Source organism: Atractosteus spatula, chromosome 25 (assembly GCF_055471065.1).
Source record: "Atractosteus spatula isolate fAtrSpa1 chromosome 25, fAtrSpa1.hap1, whole genome shotgun sequence".
Lineage (NCBI taxonomy): Eukaryota > Metazoa > Chordata > Actinopteri > Semionotiformes > Lepisosteidae > Atractosteus > Atractosteus spatula.
The window spans coordinates 8,988,388-9,003,194 of record NC_142730.1 but is presented as its reverse complement, the minus strand read 5'-3'; the positions used below and the strand labels follow the sequence as shown (position 1 = coordinate 9,003,194).

General features: G+C 51.0%; 2 protein-coding genes across 5 annotated transcripts; both read right to left on the bottom strand.

Annotated features, from left to right (window-relative positions):
* Window positions 1-240: 240 nt before the first annotated feature.
* Window positions 241-6,010, bottom strand: slc39a3 (solute carrier family 39 member 3). 4 transcript variants are annotated; one of them, XM_088905723.1, is made up of 4 exons: window positions 5,809-6,010; window positions 3,999-4,264; window positions 2,437-2,567; window positions 241-1,270 (listed from the first exon to the last, which is right to left on the bottom strand). In XM_088905723.1, exons 2-4 carry the CDS (start codon window positions 4,189-4,191, stop codon window positions 557-559), a joined length of 1,038 nt encoding a protein of 345 aa, XP_088761849.1. In that variant the 5' UTR covers window positions 4,192-4,264; window positions 5,809-6,010; the 3' UTR covers window positions 241-556. The 4 variants fall into 4 exon arrangements, with proteins under 4 accessions (XP_088761849.1, XP_088761852.1, XP_088761850.1 ...); XM_088905726.1 differs by lacking the exon at window positions 5,809-6,010 and adding an exon at window positions 5,511-5,593; XM_088905724.1 differs by lacking the exon at window positions 5,809-6,010 and adding an exon at window positions 4,785-4,928.
* Window positions 6,011-6,393: 383 nt separating this feature from the next.
* Window positions 6,394-14,207, bottom strand: LOC148815337 (histidine N-acetyltransferase-like). The gene is made up of 4 exons (XM_088905767.1): window positions 13,902-14,207; window positions 10,203-10,405; window positions 9,126-9,344; window positions 6,394-8,484 (listed from the first exon to the last, which is right to left on the bottom strand). Exons 2-4 carry the CDS (start codon window positions 10,392-10,394, stop codon window positions 7,927-7,929), a joined length of 969 nt encoding a protein of 322 aa, XP_088761893.1. The 5' UTR covers window positions 10,395-10,405; window positions 13,902-14,207; the 3' UTR covers window positions 6,394-7,926.
* Between the last annotated feature and the right edge of the window lie 600 nt (window positions 14,208-14,807).

Genomic DNA, 14,807 nt, shown 5'->3' with positions numbered 1-14,807 from the left:
AGAGATTTTCAAAAGGCTAAATAAAGGATGTCGTATTCAACACTTCGGTGTTGAATTTACACAACCTGAAACTGGCTTTCGGGACGTTTCTGGATCACCTGCATGAGAAGGAGTACCAGGGTTCGGATGTTAAATGTTAGCATTTAAGTGTTGACCCCTAGATCCTTTTAAAGGTCAGATGACTACATGATGTGCATGCTTATGCTCTCAATTCACCTGGATTATACACTGCGGATCTCACATTCCAACCCATGATCTTTATTATGTAAATGTTTTTTTTTTTTTTGGTCCAAAGCTTACCATTTTAAAAAGAACCTACAGTCTTGCTCTAATTCTGTTTACATCCTAGTTAATTTTTTTTTTTTGCAAAGCAATGTTAGCAATACCGTCAGATGCTTGTTAAAAGGTCCGCGGTTTACGCATCTGAAAAGAGGGGAAGACGCCCTCAGTTGTCAAGTCCAGCCGAAGCTGCGACAAAGGGAGAAGAATCCTCCCTTCCTCTTTGAAAAAAGCAGATCCGCCGGCCCGGAGGTGGGGGGGGGGGGGGGGGGGGCGCCTACAGCTTGATGAAGAGGACGCCCGTGACCACGGTGAACCCCAGGAGCAGCAGGGCCACCTTGGGGATGCGCTGCTGGGGGGCGCCCAGCTCGTGCGGCAGGATCTCCATGAAGGTGATGTAGACGAAGGTGCCGGCGGCGAAGCCCTCCAGGGTGGCGCGGGCCAGCCGGTGCTCGGGGGTGGCGGCCGTCTCGGTGAGCGCGATGCCCAGCCCGATGCCCAGCGGCGACATGGCGGAGAAGAGCAGCAGGCAGCCGGCCACCGCCGCCCGCTGCAGCCGGCCCTGGGTCAGCTTGAGCGCCAGGCTGAAGGCGATGACGCTCTTGTGCAGCAGCAGGGCCAGGCAGATCTCCAGCACCTTCTCCCGGTCCTGCTGCAGCCCCACGGCCAGCCCCTCGAACACCGAGTGCAGGGAGAGCGAGAACACCAGGATGAAGGAGCGGATCGCCGAGTGCGAGTTCAAGTCCACGTGGAGGTGCACCCCCTCCCCTCCCCCCGCCTCCCCGTCCCCGGACCGGCCAATCGCAGAGGGCCGACGGGAGGGGCCATGCGCCTCCCTGCCATGTGATTGGATGCTGGGATCCACGAGCAGGGCGCGCCTCTCCTCCAGCGAACCCCCGGATTGGTCCTTGTAGGCCAGCACAATCTGCTCCATGACCAGCACCAGGAAGAAGCCCATGGCCAAGATGAACTCGGGGAGCGGGAACTGCAGCTGGGGCAGACAAAGAGGGGAAGAGTGAGTGCGGGGCCATCTGGAGGCACTGCTTTCACTCAAACAGAACAGATTTCAAATCTCTGTGAAGGATCATTTTTCAAAAAAGATCTTACAAAGATTGCAACATGACAGGTAGGAAGGAACAGTCCATTTCCTTCAGACGGAGAAACTACTTCAGATGCTTTAAAAAAATGCAATGGTCAATTACCTTACAAACCTGAAATACACTCAGTTTAAGACTCGACTCTCTGACAGTGACCCCTGCCGTAGGAGGAATAAGACAGGTAGACGTGCTCCTCTAACATATCCACCTGCGGAGCCAGTGGTCTTCTGACAGGCCGAGGGCCCCACGGCGCCTGACAGGAGCGTCGGCTGCGATTGGAGGGGCAGATTGTCACTCGCTGATGTCACCAGCTTGCAGGCGTGCCAAAGGTGCCAAAGCTGTTGTCTGCCAGAAAGAGGACTCATCCCATCCCTAGTCCAGCAAGCTCCGCCAGTCATGGGCCAGCAGCTTGGAGAATCCCTGGCACCCTGACCCATACTGGTACGCTTGGCGCTCGGGCCACAGAGCTCCGAGTGAGTGCCTTTCCTGGCCGCCCCTTCAGTGCTCAACTCTCTTCCTGGGTGGACATTCGCAACTCACACGGGCTCTACTGGCAACTAAAAACTCTCAAATGAGCACAACAGCCAGGCTTGAACAAAGACCCTTTGTAGCAACTCTGGGTGGCACGGTGGCGTAGTGGCGAGCATTGCAGCCTCACAGCACGGGGGCCCTGGGTTTAATTCCTGAGGGTGCTATCTGTGTGGAGTTTGTATGTTCTCCCGTGTCTGTGAGGGTTTCCTCCAGGAGCTTGGGAGCAAACATGCTGGTGGGCTAAATAGGCTTCTGGGAAACTAGGCCCTGGTGTGAGTGTGTGTGTCTATGTGAGCCTTGCGATAGACTGGCCTGTCCAGGGTTTATCCCACCTTGCGCCTGTTGCTTGCTGGGATAGGTTCCAGCTCCCCTGCAACCCTGAACTGGAGGAAGTGGTTAGAGAAGGAATGGAGGTAGCAGCGCTCCCGGCAAACACAATGCACCTCCAGAATGTGGAATGAGGAAACCGAATCTGGAGGAAGAGAACAGAGGTTGTGCGTCAAGGCATGATGCACTGGCCAGTCCTTACCGTGATTTGCATGCTTTCGAAGGCCTCGTTGATCGCAGACAGGTAATCAGGCACCAGGTCCAGCAGACAGGTGGCCAGGAACACACCTCCGGCAAAGCAGCTCACCAAACTCAGGACTTTGCGCCGCAGATCTAGGGCCACAGACAGCACAGCGCCCCCATCAGAACAAGAGCCCCAGAGAGCACAGCGCCCCCATCAGTACTAGAGCCCCAGAGAGCACAGCGCCCCCATCAGTACTAGAGCCACAGACAGCACAGCGCCCCCATCAGAACTAGAGCCACAGACAGCACAGCGCCCCCATCAGAACAAGAGCCCCAGACAGCACAGCGCCCCCATCAGTACTAGAGCCCCAGACAGCACAGCGCCCCCATCAGAACAAGAGCCCCAGACAGCACAGAGCCCCCATCAGTACTAGAGCCCCAGACAGCACAGCGCCCCCATCAGAACAAGAGCCCCAGACACCACAGCGCCCCCATCAGAACAAGAGCCCCAGACAGCACAGAGCCCCCATCAGTACTAGAGCCCCAGACAGCACAGCGCCCCCATCAGAACAAGAGCCCCAGACAGCACAGCACCCCCATCAGAACAAGAGCCCCAGACAGTACAGCGCCCCCATCAGAACAAGAGCCCCAGACAGCACAGCGCCCCCATAAGTACTAGAGCCCCAGACAGCACAGCGCCCCCATCAGTACTAGAGCCCCAGAGCACAGCGCCCCCATCAGAACAAGAGCCCCAGACAGCACAGCGCCCCCATCAGAACTAGAGCCCCAGACAGCACAGCGCCCCCATCAGAACTAGAACCCCAGACAGCACAGCGCCCCCATCAGAACAAGGGCAGGCAGTCACGTTGGTACACAGGACCTGATCCTTCGAGTCCTTGATCATTAAAAAGGGCTACAAATCCTATCAATACAGATCCAGTTCATTTCCTCGTCAGTACTCCATGCAAACAAGTCCCTTTTCCCCCCAGTGCAGCATGTCAATTAAAGTCCATCTCACACATAAGCACACTGCTTGCAGAGAAACTACTACTGTTCGGATCTGTAGGGAAAGGTTTAGGGTCTTAGGCTCTTCAAGGATTGACATTCTGGGAAAGACCTGGATACACCTGAGCAGGAAAGTGAAATTGACCAGGACTCCCCACATCCCCGACTGCCTGTCGGCACAGCCTGCTGAAAAACCCTGGCAGTCAGTGGCTTTTTTTTAAAACCTTTCCTGCTCCGGCTTTTTAAAAAAATCAAATTAATATTTGATTATCTTTTGCGTGGAGTACGTTTTATTTTTGTGCCGGTTCATCGTGCTGCTGTTGTTTTTTTTTTTACTAAACGCGTATTTCTTTTATATGACGTGATTTTTATTTTTCATGGTCTTGAACTGCACAGCGCTTTATGCTGCGTTTGGTGTAAGGCGCTGAACACAGCATACATGCATCAGACAACCAGCTTTGAAGATAAAACAGGATTTAGGTTTTTCTTGCTTAATCTACGGTCTTTGACTGTGAGTCGGTGCCACAGAGACCTGGACATTTTTGGGGGGAGACTTCATTTCCCCCCGAAACTCACCCGGGTCCGTGCTGCATCTCCCCGAGCCTCTGACGAGACACAGCGGGGCGAAGCCGCACAGCAGGGTCGCGGCCAGCAGCAGGAACAGGGAGCCCAGCTTGAAGTCCAGCCCGGAGACCGAGCCGGGGGCGGGGGGCGCCGCCTGCTCCCAGCCCGGGGTCTGCACTCCGGGCCCGCCCGCTCCCCAGCCCATCCTCGCCGTCTCTGTTCGCTCTCCGGGCGGCCTCACTCCGACTCCTCCATGGCCGTTAAACGCAGTCGCGGTCCTTGGGAGAACAAGAAAACTGTTTTGGTCAATTCCCCCAACTTTACGGCTCTTAGACGACATGAACGGTATCGACAGAGATCCAGAACTGTGTTTGAAGCGGATATATGATCACATTGCGTTATCCAGTCCTAGTATTCAGTCTCATTCGGCATTACGCAGACCGGGATTAGGGTTAATTAACAGGCGTTACGGTTGTTCATCCTAATTACATCGCTACTGCCAACGAAGTGTCGCCCTGGAGTTTCCTGGAAGTATTTTAGGGGAAAATATCGCTATCGCAGTCCACACGCAAGCAGAAGGATTGAGTACGCTCCCGGTACGAACCGCGCAGATTCGTGCATTTTCGGCAACATTTCGTTTTCCAGATTTGTCTGACACGAAATCCTGAGGGTTGGGGGTGGAAAAAGAACAAACACTCTCGTCGGGCGTGATGGACAAGGGCGAGTTATTTTCCACGACAGGTCGTTGCAACGTGTTTCAAGACTCGCGAACAAAAGACACGGCCCTATGCGACATACACACGCAAATACAATCCTGCTGTTTCCTCGTTGAAGAAATGGACGTCGTTTCTTCAAGCTGTCCGGGGGTTAACGTCGAAAAAAAGCCTCCTGTTCTGGGCGTCAAGTAGTGGGTACGGGCAACAGTTCAACTTTAAACGAGTTGGCCGTTTTGTGTACCGGGAACATGTCCAATTCTATTGTTGGCTTTGAGTCACTGACAGGAATCGCGGAACAGCATCCCAGTACATTACCGAAAGTGACTTCTCGGAAGGCAAGGAGAAAAAGGCGGATTTTCCCGTTAGACTTTTTGAAGTACGGGGGGGTAATGCGATTTGTCTGTTTTTATTTCTTTAACCCCCCCGCCACACATGCACACACAGCAGCGCCGCAGAAAGGAATTGAGGGAGAAGCGGTTCTGTATAAATTCATCATGATTTCGGCCAGGGCTGTGCGCCATGGTAATACAGGGTTTTTTTTTTTTTTTGGGGGGGGACCCCAGACACGAAGAACCCCTTTTCCCCCCACAACGTGTTAAAATGAGCGCCCCACCTGGGGGAGGGGGGGGTCTGCTCATCCGTTTTCTTTCTTCGTTTTCATTTTGTCACTAACGGTATCGAGCAATGATTTATTTAAAAAAAAACAACAACTCGCAATCACACAGCTGTCGGTTTGGTTTTCGGCGTTTTAAACGGGTCTGTCCCCCCCCACCAGCAGACGAGACCGAGTTTATATTTGAATACGTACGTAGTTCGGGCAAGAACAGCATGAAACCTTTTCAGGTTCTCCGTTTTCAAGTCGTTTTTGGCGATCGGGTGTATTGAACCGGAAAGTTATTTTGCACACGGGATTAAAGTACAGTATAACTCGAATATAACTTCCACTCGGGGAACAGAAGCGGCCTCGGCTGGAGTTACTCTTTTACGAGCTCGTCTCCTGTCCGAAACACAACGCGAAAGTGTTGAGGCCCAGGCTGGACTACATGCAAAGTGTCGGGCGGTACCGCACGGTACGGGGTTTTACAGTACATCGGCTGGCAACTCACCGGTTCCCTCTTGTCCAACATACGCTAAAGAAATGTGATCAAACAAATGATGAAAGATACGCAAAGAAAATGGATGAGGTTTCACTCCAGGGAGTTAAAATGTTAAACGCAGCAACGCGTTTAGTGCGCTCGGTGTTTTTTTTTTTAAACGGGAAGAACCGACTTTAAAGTGCACTGTTACAGTTACAGTTCCTGTGACTCAATTTTCCATGTACAGTCTTTGTTAGCTGACAGTAGGCGGGGAAAAAAAAAACACCAGGCAGACCCCCCCTGGTGGATTGACATTAACACGGTCCAATCGAAGCGAGGTCGCTTAGGGTTTGTGCGACGGACACCGCGTATCCGCCATGTTGGCTCAAGAGTTCTCAGCGGGGAACGTGAACACGGACTGCTCTTTAGAGCCGTAATGACGCCTGTTTCCTTGTCCTGTCCATGTACAACAGATATCGCCGAAAGGGAATACCCGCTGGAAACTTAACACTGTGATCACTTCCCGGCACTTTTATCTAAAAATGGTGTCATTTCAAAAATCTGTACGGCACTATCTGGAAAGAAACCCCATAGAAAGAAGGAAATTAACAAGACTCTTGGTTTTGCAAATGAAGGCATGTTTATTTACTCATTTAATCCCAATAAAAACAAATCCCCATGACCTGTGTGGAGTATCCATTTTATACAGCGGGTCATTTACTGGAGCAGTATTTAAGGAAGTAACTTGTGGTTTGCATCGAATAAGCCGCCCAACCCTTTTGTGGAAGCCAAAACTCTGGCTTTTCCCCCCAAAACAACAGTGTGAGATCCGCCAGTCAGGACAGGAGGCACCACATTACACACAGAGTGGTGGGAGTGTGGAACAAGCTGCCCGGCCATGCTCTTGAAGCCAAACTGTTTTTTCTTTTCCAAGAAACAGATGGATGGGAGGGCCAAATGGCCTACTCTGGTTTTTGCTGCCTTTCTAATGTTCTTACGAACACCCCCTTCCTTCCACCTGTCCTAATGCTCCTTACAACAGTGTCCCATCTGGTGTTTGCACCCGAGCCCTCTGCAGAAAAGCCCAGAATCTTAAATACCAATACAAGATAAATCTGAATCTTTCTCTCTTTGGGTAGGCTTGAGGTATAGATGGCAACAGTGCATCTGTAGTCTGTCTCACCTTAGTTTTGACGGTATTTTGGTATTTCTATACCATTTCACTTCATTAAGCACCATTTCATTAAGGCACACTCTTTACAACAGCCGAGGTCATCCAGGTCCCAAATGAGCCCCCGGGGGCCATGAATTAAAACTGCTTGTGAGGGCCAATTTAAAGAGGCCAGTCATGCAAGACCTGTTCATCTTTGGGAACGGGAAGAAAACCACAGCACCTGGACAAATACCCAGGAGAACATGCAAACTCCACACAGACAGGCACCCCAACGTGAGAATGTCACCTGGGAGCTTTGAGGCAGCAGAACCCACCACGGCTCTGTCCAGGGTGGGGGGGCTCTGTCCAATAGACATCATAGTGATAAAACCTCTTTACAGATGCCACCCCCATTAATAGATACAATTTGTGTTCTACTGCACAGAAAACTAATGATCCACATGACAAGCCCATGATCTAATCTGAAACGTGTGATTAGTTTTTCAACCAACATGCGTGGCTGTAAGGGCTGACGAGAAATCGGCAAAGACTGGCTCAAGAATCTTTCCACTCTGCATGTTAATGAAGAACATCTAGCAGAATTTTCATCATCTCTGGAGGGGTCAAGATCTGACTCTACTGCGGCCACAGCATGTGACTTGAATATTTTTTCAAGAGTCTTCATCACTAACGGAGCCAGAGCTGTAGGCCTGAGGTCACTGGGGGCTTTAGGTCTGCTCTTCTTAGGGACAGGTTCAACTGCAGAGTGTTTCCAAACAGCCTGGACAATAGCAGTGTCTATAGAGAGCTGGAACAAGTGCATGATCCCTTCACTCAGTGCTTCAGCATAATACTCTAGTGTTCTGCTGCATATTCCATCTAGGCTTCCTGCATTTTTTAATCTTTTTAAAATAGTTTGTGACCAGGCCCTCCTGAACTGCACCGTCCGTACCCCTGGGGATCTTCTCTCTTGCAGACCGAGGCTGAGCCTGGTCTCAGATGTCCCTCTCCAGCAGCAGCTGCTCCCAGTGTTCCCGGAAGAAGGAAACCCCGGATGAGCTCCGACAGAAGTCCCTCATCCCGGCCCAGAGGCAGGGACGCAGGCAGACGTGGAAGATGACGTAGCCGCGGAGGGAGGGGAGCAGCCCCTGGAGCTGGGCCAGGAGCACGGCGCGCGCCGGCCTCTGCTCGCCGCTGAAGATGTTGATGCTGAAGTGCAGGGCGTCGGCGCGGTAGGGCACGCGGTACGGCGTGGTGCAGAGACTGAGCGCAGAGGGCAGCTCCGCCCGGTCCGCCACCCAGGTCAGGCCCCGTCGGCGCAGGATCTCCAGGTTGCTCTCCAGGGGCCGGAGGGGCTCCCAGTCGTTGATGATGGTGCCGGCTGGCAGCAGGTTCTGCACCACGTGACGGCTCAGCACCAGCCTCTCCGCCTCCTCCCGGCTCAGGGTCATGGGCTGGGGGCCACCGCCCCCCGCCTGCTGCCCCAGCTTCGTGCCCAGCTCCTGCAGGAACGGGCCCAGGTCTGCCACCTCACAGCAGAGGGTCAGGACAGCCTGCGGAGAGTCAGGGTTCAAAACAAGAGCTGAATCACATCTGCCATGAGTGTCTGGGTATCTGAGCTGTCTGTGTGTGTCCTGCTGTCCAGAGCAATCAGCACCAGTGGCATCATCAGTGAGTCAATCTCTAGGGGTTTTGTACCTTTTCACCTGTATGGACACACAGCAGTGAAAGAGAAGCACATGCATGACTTAAGTAAACACCCAGTAATGCATGAGGGGTCTGCATTGTACACAAACACAATATCAATGATTAAATGAGGTAACAAGAGTTTATGCTTGGCTAGGTGGGTCCCCAGTGTGATCTGTGGGACATTAACACAGTCAAAGATTAAAAGTTGTTAATCAAGCACTGCAGCACTGCACAGAAACATTACTAATTAAGCAAGACAGCATGATCATAAGCCCATGCGACTGTAAGTAATTACATAAGTCTCTTAGAAGGTCAGGGGCTAATGATTTCAGCAGTGAGCTAGAAAGTCACCAGTCAGTCAGTTACTATGTCAGTCAGCAAGTCCAGCTGAGCAGCAGGCAGGCAGTCTGTGTGAGTCCGGGGGGGGGGGGTGAGGGGGACAGCAGCCGGACCCTGAGGGAGTGAGGGGGGTGACGAGAACAGCTGCAGAAAGATGCTCCAGTACCTCCCGGGACAGCAGGCGGATGCCGGCGTCTGGTCTGGGCTCTGTCTCTGTGGCCCACCTGCAGGTGGTGACCTGGGGGAAACGGGTCTTGACGAACTGGATCAAGTGTCTCCGGACAGCAAAGGCCACCCCCTGGCCCCGGTGGGCGGGGTCCACCCGCAGCCCCTGGGTCACCATTGTCCCCCCTCCGTCCACGAGCAGGGCCGAGCCCAGGGCGACCTGCGGCACGCCAACACAGTGAAAGAGGCTGCTAGTATATCACACTGCTAGTTCTGCACTTATTATAAAGCAAACCAAGATATCATCATCTGTGAACTGTTTGGAGGGAAGAGAAGATTTGACGTTTCAAGCTTGTCAACTGTCTTGCATATACCAGAGAGAAATATGGTTGGATTAAGGAGCAGCCCTTGGACTATTAACTCTTTCAAGTCAGAAAACCAACATCTGTAGCGCTGCCTATCCATTATCTAACTGCTTTATCCAATTCAGGATCACAGGAGAGCCAGATCCTGCAAGCAAAACCAGGATGGCAGGGTACACCCTGGACAGGATGCCATTCCATCACAGTCAGAAACACGGACACGAACACACTCAGAAGCCAGTAGACCTACCAGCATGTCTTTGGACTGTGGGAGAAAACCCACACAAACATGGGAGAACATACAGACTCCACAAAGACAGCACCCCAGGGCCAGAATCGAACCTAGTGCTGACCACTGCACCACCATGCTACCCTCTTGCATAACATTAAAAGCCACTTACTGAGATCAAGTCCCACTGTTCCATATCAATAAGTGGTTTCTTTATTGATGTTAACAGGTTCGGTGATATTTGCTATTTCAAGGACGAGTAGATTAAAAATAGGACTGCATGACATTTTTGCATTATGTAAAGAACAGACAAGCCGAGACGGTTTTTAATGTGACTCTTTATCTGATTTTTGGCCTCAGGTCATACAGAATGCTAATCTGTTCTCAGCTACAGAGGTAGTGCCGGAATGTGTAGATTACTGGATTCCCCTGGGAATTTTCAGAACCTGATGTCTGATGCTCGTCGGGAAGCAGCAGACAAACTCACCACCCTCCCGTGTTTCTTGGCCAGGAACACGAAGCGGTCGGGCTCCCTGAGCCAGTGATGGTAGGTCTCAGCCATGTAGTCCAGTCCACTGAAGCAGTCGTCCGAGATGGCCAGGACCTGCTCGGCATCCTCCTCCCTGGCCGGGCAGAACTCCAGCTCCGGCTGACCCGCCCCTTCTCCGAAATCCGCCATCACGCACGAGACTAGAAAACAGCGGACAAGGGCATGGAGGGACACACTCCATCGGAATGCTGCATTATCCCAGATTTCTTTAGCAGATTTTATCCTTAATTCCCTGCTGTGCTGTGCAGTGGCTGCTGGTGCAGAATGGCTGCTATACGGGTATCTACAGACCAGTGCTATCCTGTACATGTACAGTGCAGGGAGACACTCTGGTTAATGATAATACTGAACTGCAGGAGTTGCTGATTTAGTTAGGTTAGCTTAGTTGGGTTTTGTTGGCCTCTCTGTTGCCTGTACTGTTAAACATCATTATGTTGTTAATTATTTCCAGCCATTAAACAGCTACAGATTCAACCTTTTCAATGCAATTATTGAAATAGTTTCTAAACATGCATACTTTTTTGACACTGTTTTAACGATCATGACATTTTTAGCAAATTTCCTGTTTGATTCAGTACACTGTTGAACACTGTTGTCTTTTTCATTAGGTTGAGCCCTTTGTAAATTATTGCGCTACATTGCATGAAGAAAAGTCACCAAAGGTTAAATGTTTATAACTTCTAAAGGAAAAACAAAGTAAAAAACCCAGGAAAAAATACTTTTGTCCTTTAACAATATTCATTCTCCTGCAGTTTCCTTGGGGTTACTGTAATCTGAGCCTATAATCATTATACTTTCTAACAACTTTATATTCACAAACAAAATGCCTGTATTTCTTGATTCTGTTCTCCTAACCGATACAAAATGTTAATAGTATGTAAAAAAGTTATATTTCAGAATAATCTCCATTGCTTACATTTTCAACACCTTTGCTGTAACAACCCTACATTTGTTGAGATTAATTTAAAAAAATCACAAACATAGAGTCTGTTTAGCACATCTCTGTGGTGTAATCGAAGTTTTTCTTAGATGTGACTGCAGAAGAAATGTATCTGACACTCTAAAGCTCTTTACTTAGTGATTTTCAAGGCCCAGCTCACACAGTGACACGACAAACCAGGCTTGAAAACCCAGGAGGAAGTGGTGCAGGAAGAGGCTGTAACAGGGTGTCTGAGTCACTGATTATCTATTTAAAGGCGAGGTGGTGGCCCAGTGGTCAGAATTGTTGCCAGGCAGCACTAGGCTCCTGGGTTCACGCCAGACACGGAGTGCTGTCTGTATGGAGTTTGCATGTTCTCGTCATGTTTGTGTTGGATTCCTCCAGGTGCTCTGGCCTCCTCCCACAGTCCAAAGACACACTGGCAGGTTAAGGAGTGTAGCGGAGCTAGTTCGGGCACGGTGACGTCATCGCCCCTCCCTGCCCGTAGCAGGGGCCTCAGCCACCTGGGCTGGGGGAGGTCTCCTTTAGCTCATGCGGCTGGTTCCCTGTGGCGTAACACCAGAGACCCGGGTTCACGCCCCAGGTGTTGGGGGACAAACCGGCGGGGTGGAGCGGCGGAGGGCACGAGCCCGCGCGGGACTGCGACGGTCACATTGGCTTCTGGGAAACTGGCCCTGGTGCGAGTGTGTGTCTGTCTGCGCTGTGATGGCCTGGCGTCCCGTCCAGGGTGTACCCTGCCTTGCACCCATTGCTTGCTGGGACTCCGGCTCTCCCAGAACCCTGGATTGGATGAAGTGGTTAGGGAATGAATGGATGATTACCACTTGAATATAGTGAAGTAATAATAATAATTGCTTACACTTATATAGCGCTTTTCTGGACACTCCACAGGTAATGGGGACCACCACCTGGATGATGCAACGGCAGCCATCGTGTGCCAGAACGCTCACCACACTTCAGCTCTCAGTGGGGAGGAGAGCAGAGTAATGAAGCCAGTTCATAAAGGGGGATTATTAGGAGGCCATGATTGGTAAGGGCCAGGGGGAAATTTGGCCAGGACACCAGGGTTACACCCCTACTCTTTTCGAGAAACGACCTGGGATTTTAATGGCCACAGAGAGTCAGGACCTCGGTTTTACATCTCATCCGAAGGACGGCGCCTATTTACAGTATAGTGTCCCCGCCACTACACTGGGGCATTAGGACCCACATGGGCCGCAGGGTGAGCGCCCCCTGATGGCCCAACTAACACCTCTTCCAGCAGCAACCTTAGTTTTTCCCAGGAGGTCTCCCATCCAGGTACTGACTGGTACTGACACCTGCTGAGCTCCAGTGGGGCTGCCAGTTGTGAGTTGCAGGGTGATATGGCTGCTGGCTGTGAAGTGTGTCTCATTTAGAAGTGGCACCACAGAGAGCCCACTGGCCCTGATCAGGCCTCTCTTCCAGCAGGGCAGTCTTGTTAAGAAGCCCCCCGTGAAGCCAGCGGTGACCTGGGCACATGGATATTTACTGTGACGGGAGTCAGGGCTCACCTGCACACTTATTTGCACATTATTTTTAGCGGCTAATGACTCTCGGTCCCTCCCTTGTGTGCGTTCTTTTGTGTTGTGACATTATGCGGACTGTTCCTAGTGTATTGTGCACCTCAGGCCAGGAGAAACTAGATTTCCTTCTCTCTTGTACATCTGTATAAGTGCAGGATGACATTGAAGTGAATGAACTGAATATTCCAGTCCCCACACTCAGCAAGCCTGCAATGGGGGCTGTGACAAGAAAGAAGCCAGTGATAAAAATGATTTGAGTGGGAAACTGCGTCAGCATGTGTAGGCTGCAAAGGAACAGGTAAAAGCCCATTCCGTGATGCAAGGTGCAGAAACAGAACGCAACGTTTCGGCTGAGGAGCCCTGTTCAGGTGTGAGGATGGTTAGATGTTTTCATCATGAAAACATGACACATACAAACCTCGAATGGAGTTTATTGTCAAGCATTGAGATCAGCCGGGACTGGGCAGCTTGTCAAGACTGAGGGGAGAAGGAATGGAGTACCAAAACCTGCTGGAGTCACCCAAACATCTAACACTGGGCAGACATCCACACTGAGGCTCCAGGGCAGAGCTGCAATGGAGCTTTCTAACAAGGAGAGGCCATCCTGGGGTGGCCCAGGCGAGGGGCTGACTGGAATCCTTTAGGAAATTTGGGGGGAGCAATCAGCACCCCAGAGGGGTACCTGAAGAACTGGCCTCCTGCCACCCCATTTTCATCACCTAGCTTCACAACCCCAAATCGGCTCAGGTGCAAAAGACTAGTTTAAAAGATCACCAGGACAGAGTCTGTCTGCGTATAATCAGAGTTAAGGGGAGTTCAGAGTAAAGGGATCTTTCACTGATTTTCTGCGCCTGGACAGTAACAGCTCGGTTGCCCTTCAAACCAAACACAGTTGCCACGTCACCGAGAGGGGAGCGGGCTGTCACTGACGTCACACTGAGATCTTACATACAGATGTCAACAGTAAAACATATTCCAGTACGGTTTTCATAAAGCCGGACACATAGCTTATTCGCCTTTAAAAGAAGCATATATTTTCTCAGCGACTTCAAAATCACACGTCTGCACGGCAAAAAATACACTAATTCCAACCGAAAACCACAACATTCAACGCAAGCTTGCATGAAAACGAAAAGAGTATTTTCTACTTACTTTATTATTTGAAGGCGAGATTCATTTGTTTTCCTTTCGGTGCAAAGGTCTCTTAAATGGCACTTGGGAAGCTCAACACTGTTCCTCCTGCAGATTTGAAAAACTTCTGCTTTCTGACAAAGAGCAGCGCCTACAAGCTGCTCGATGCATTTCTTAGAAGTTTGCCGTCGACCACGTTTTTAGCGCTCAGAAAGGTACCTCGGGTTGTTGTTTTTGTACATTGCATTGGAATGCATTGTGGCGCATTCCAGCAGGAAGCACCTCCTCACGAAATTAATCTTCAGAAACGCGAGAGAGCGCCGCCCCCCGATGCGCGGGCGACGGCGAAATCAGTTTTCTCGCTGTCACGAGCTGGACCGCGCCTCTGTGTTCGCGCAGCTGCCGGCTCGCTCGTGCGGAGAGTTGAACCCCGGGCAGCCGTTCTCCTGCAGCCGAGGGCGGGGAGATCGGCGTCTGGGTTTGATGTACAAGCAAAAAATAGAGAATGCAGTTGCAAAAGGCGAGGGGCTGCAGGGCGGCACGGTGGCACGCTGGTTAGTATTAATAATAATAAACTTTATTTTATATAGCGCCTTTAAAGGTGACTTCTCAAAGCGCTTTACAGGATGACAATAAGAATAAATAAGAAGACTATAACAATAAATAAGAAGATTTCACAAGATAGGACACAATTATAATTACAGCAATACAACGATAACAATAGAGGAGGTCGTGGAAGGTGGTATTAAGAAGAGCAGAGGGGTGAAGAATGGAACCAGTTCAGTAAAGGCTTTTCTGAAGAAGAGGGTTTTGAGTCTGGATTTGAAGGAGTTTTGACCCCCTGTCGGCGCTGGTGCTTGGGGTTCAATTCCATACCGGGGTCTGCATGTTCTCCCCGTGTTCACTAGGGTCTCCTCCCACAGTGCA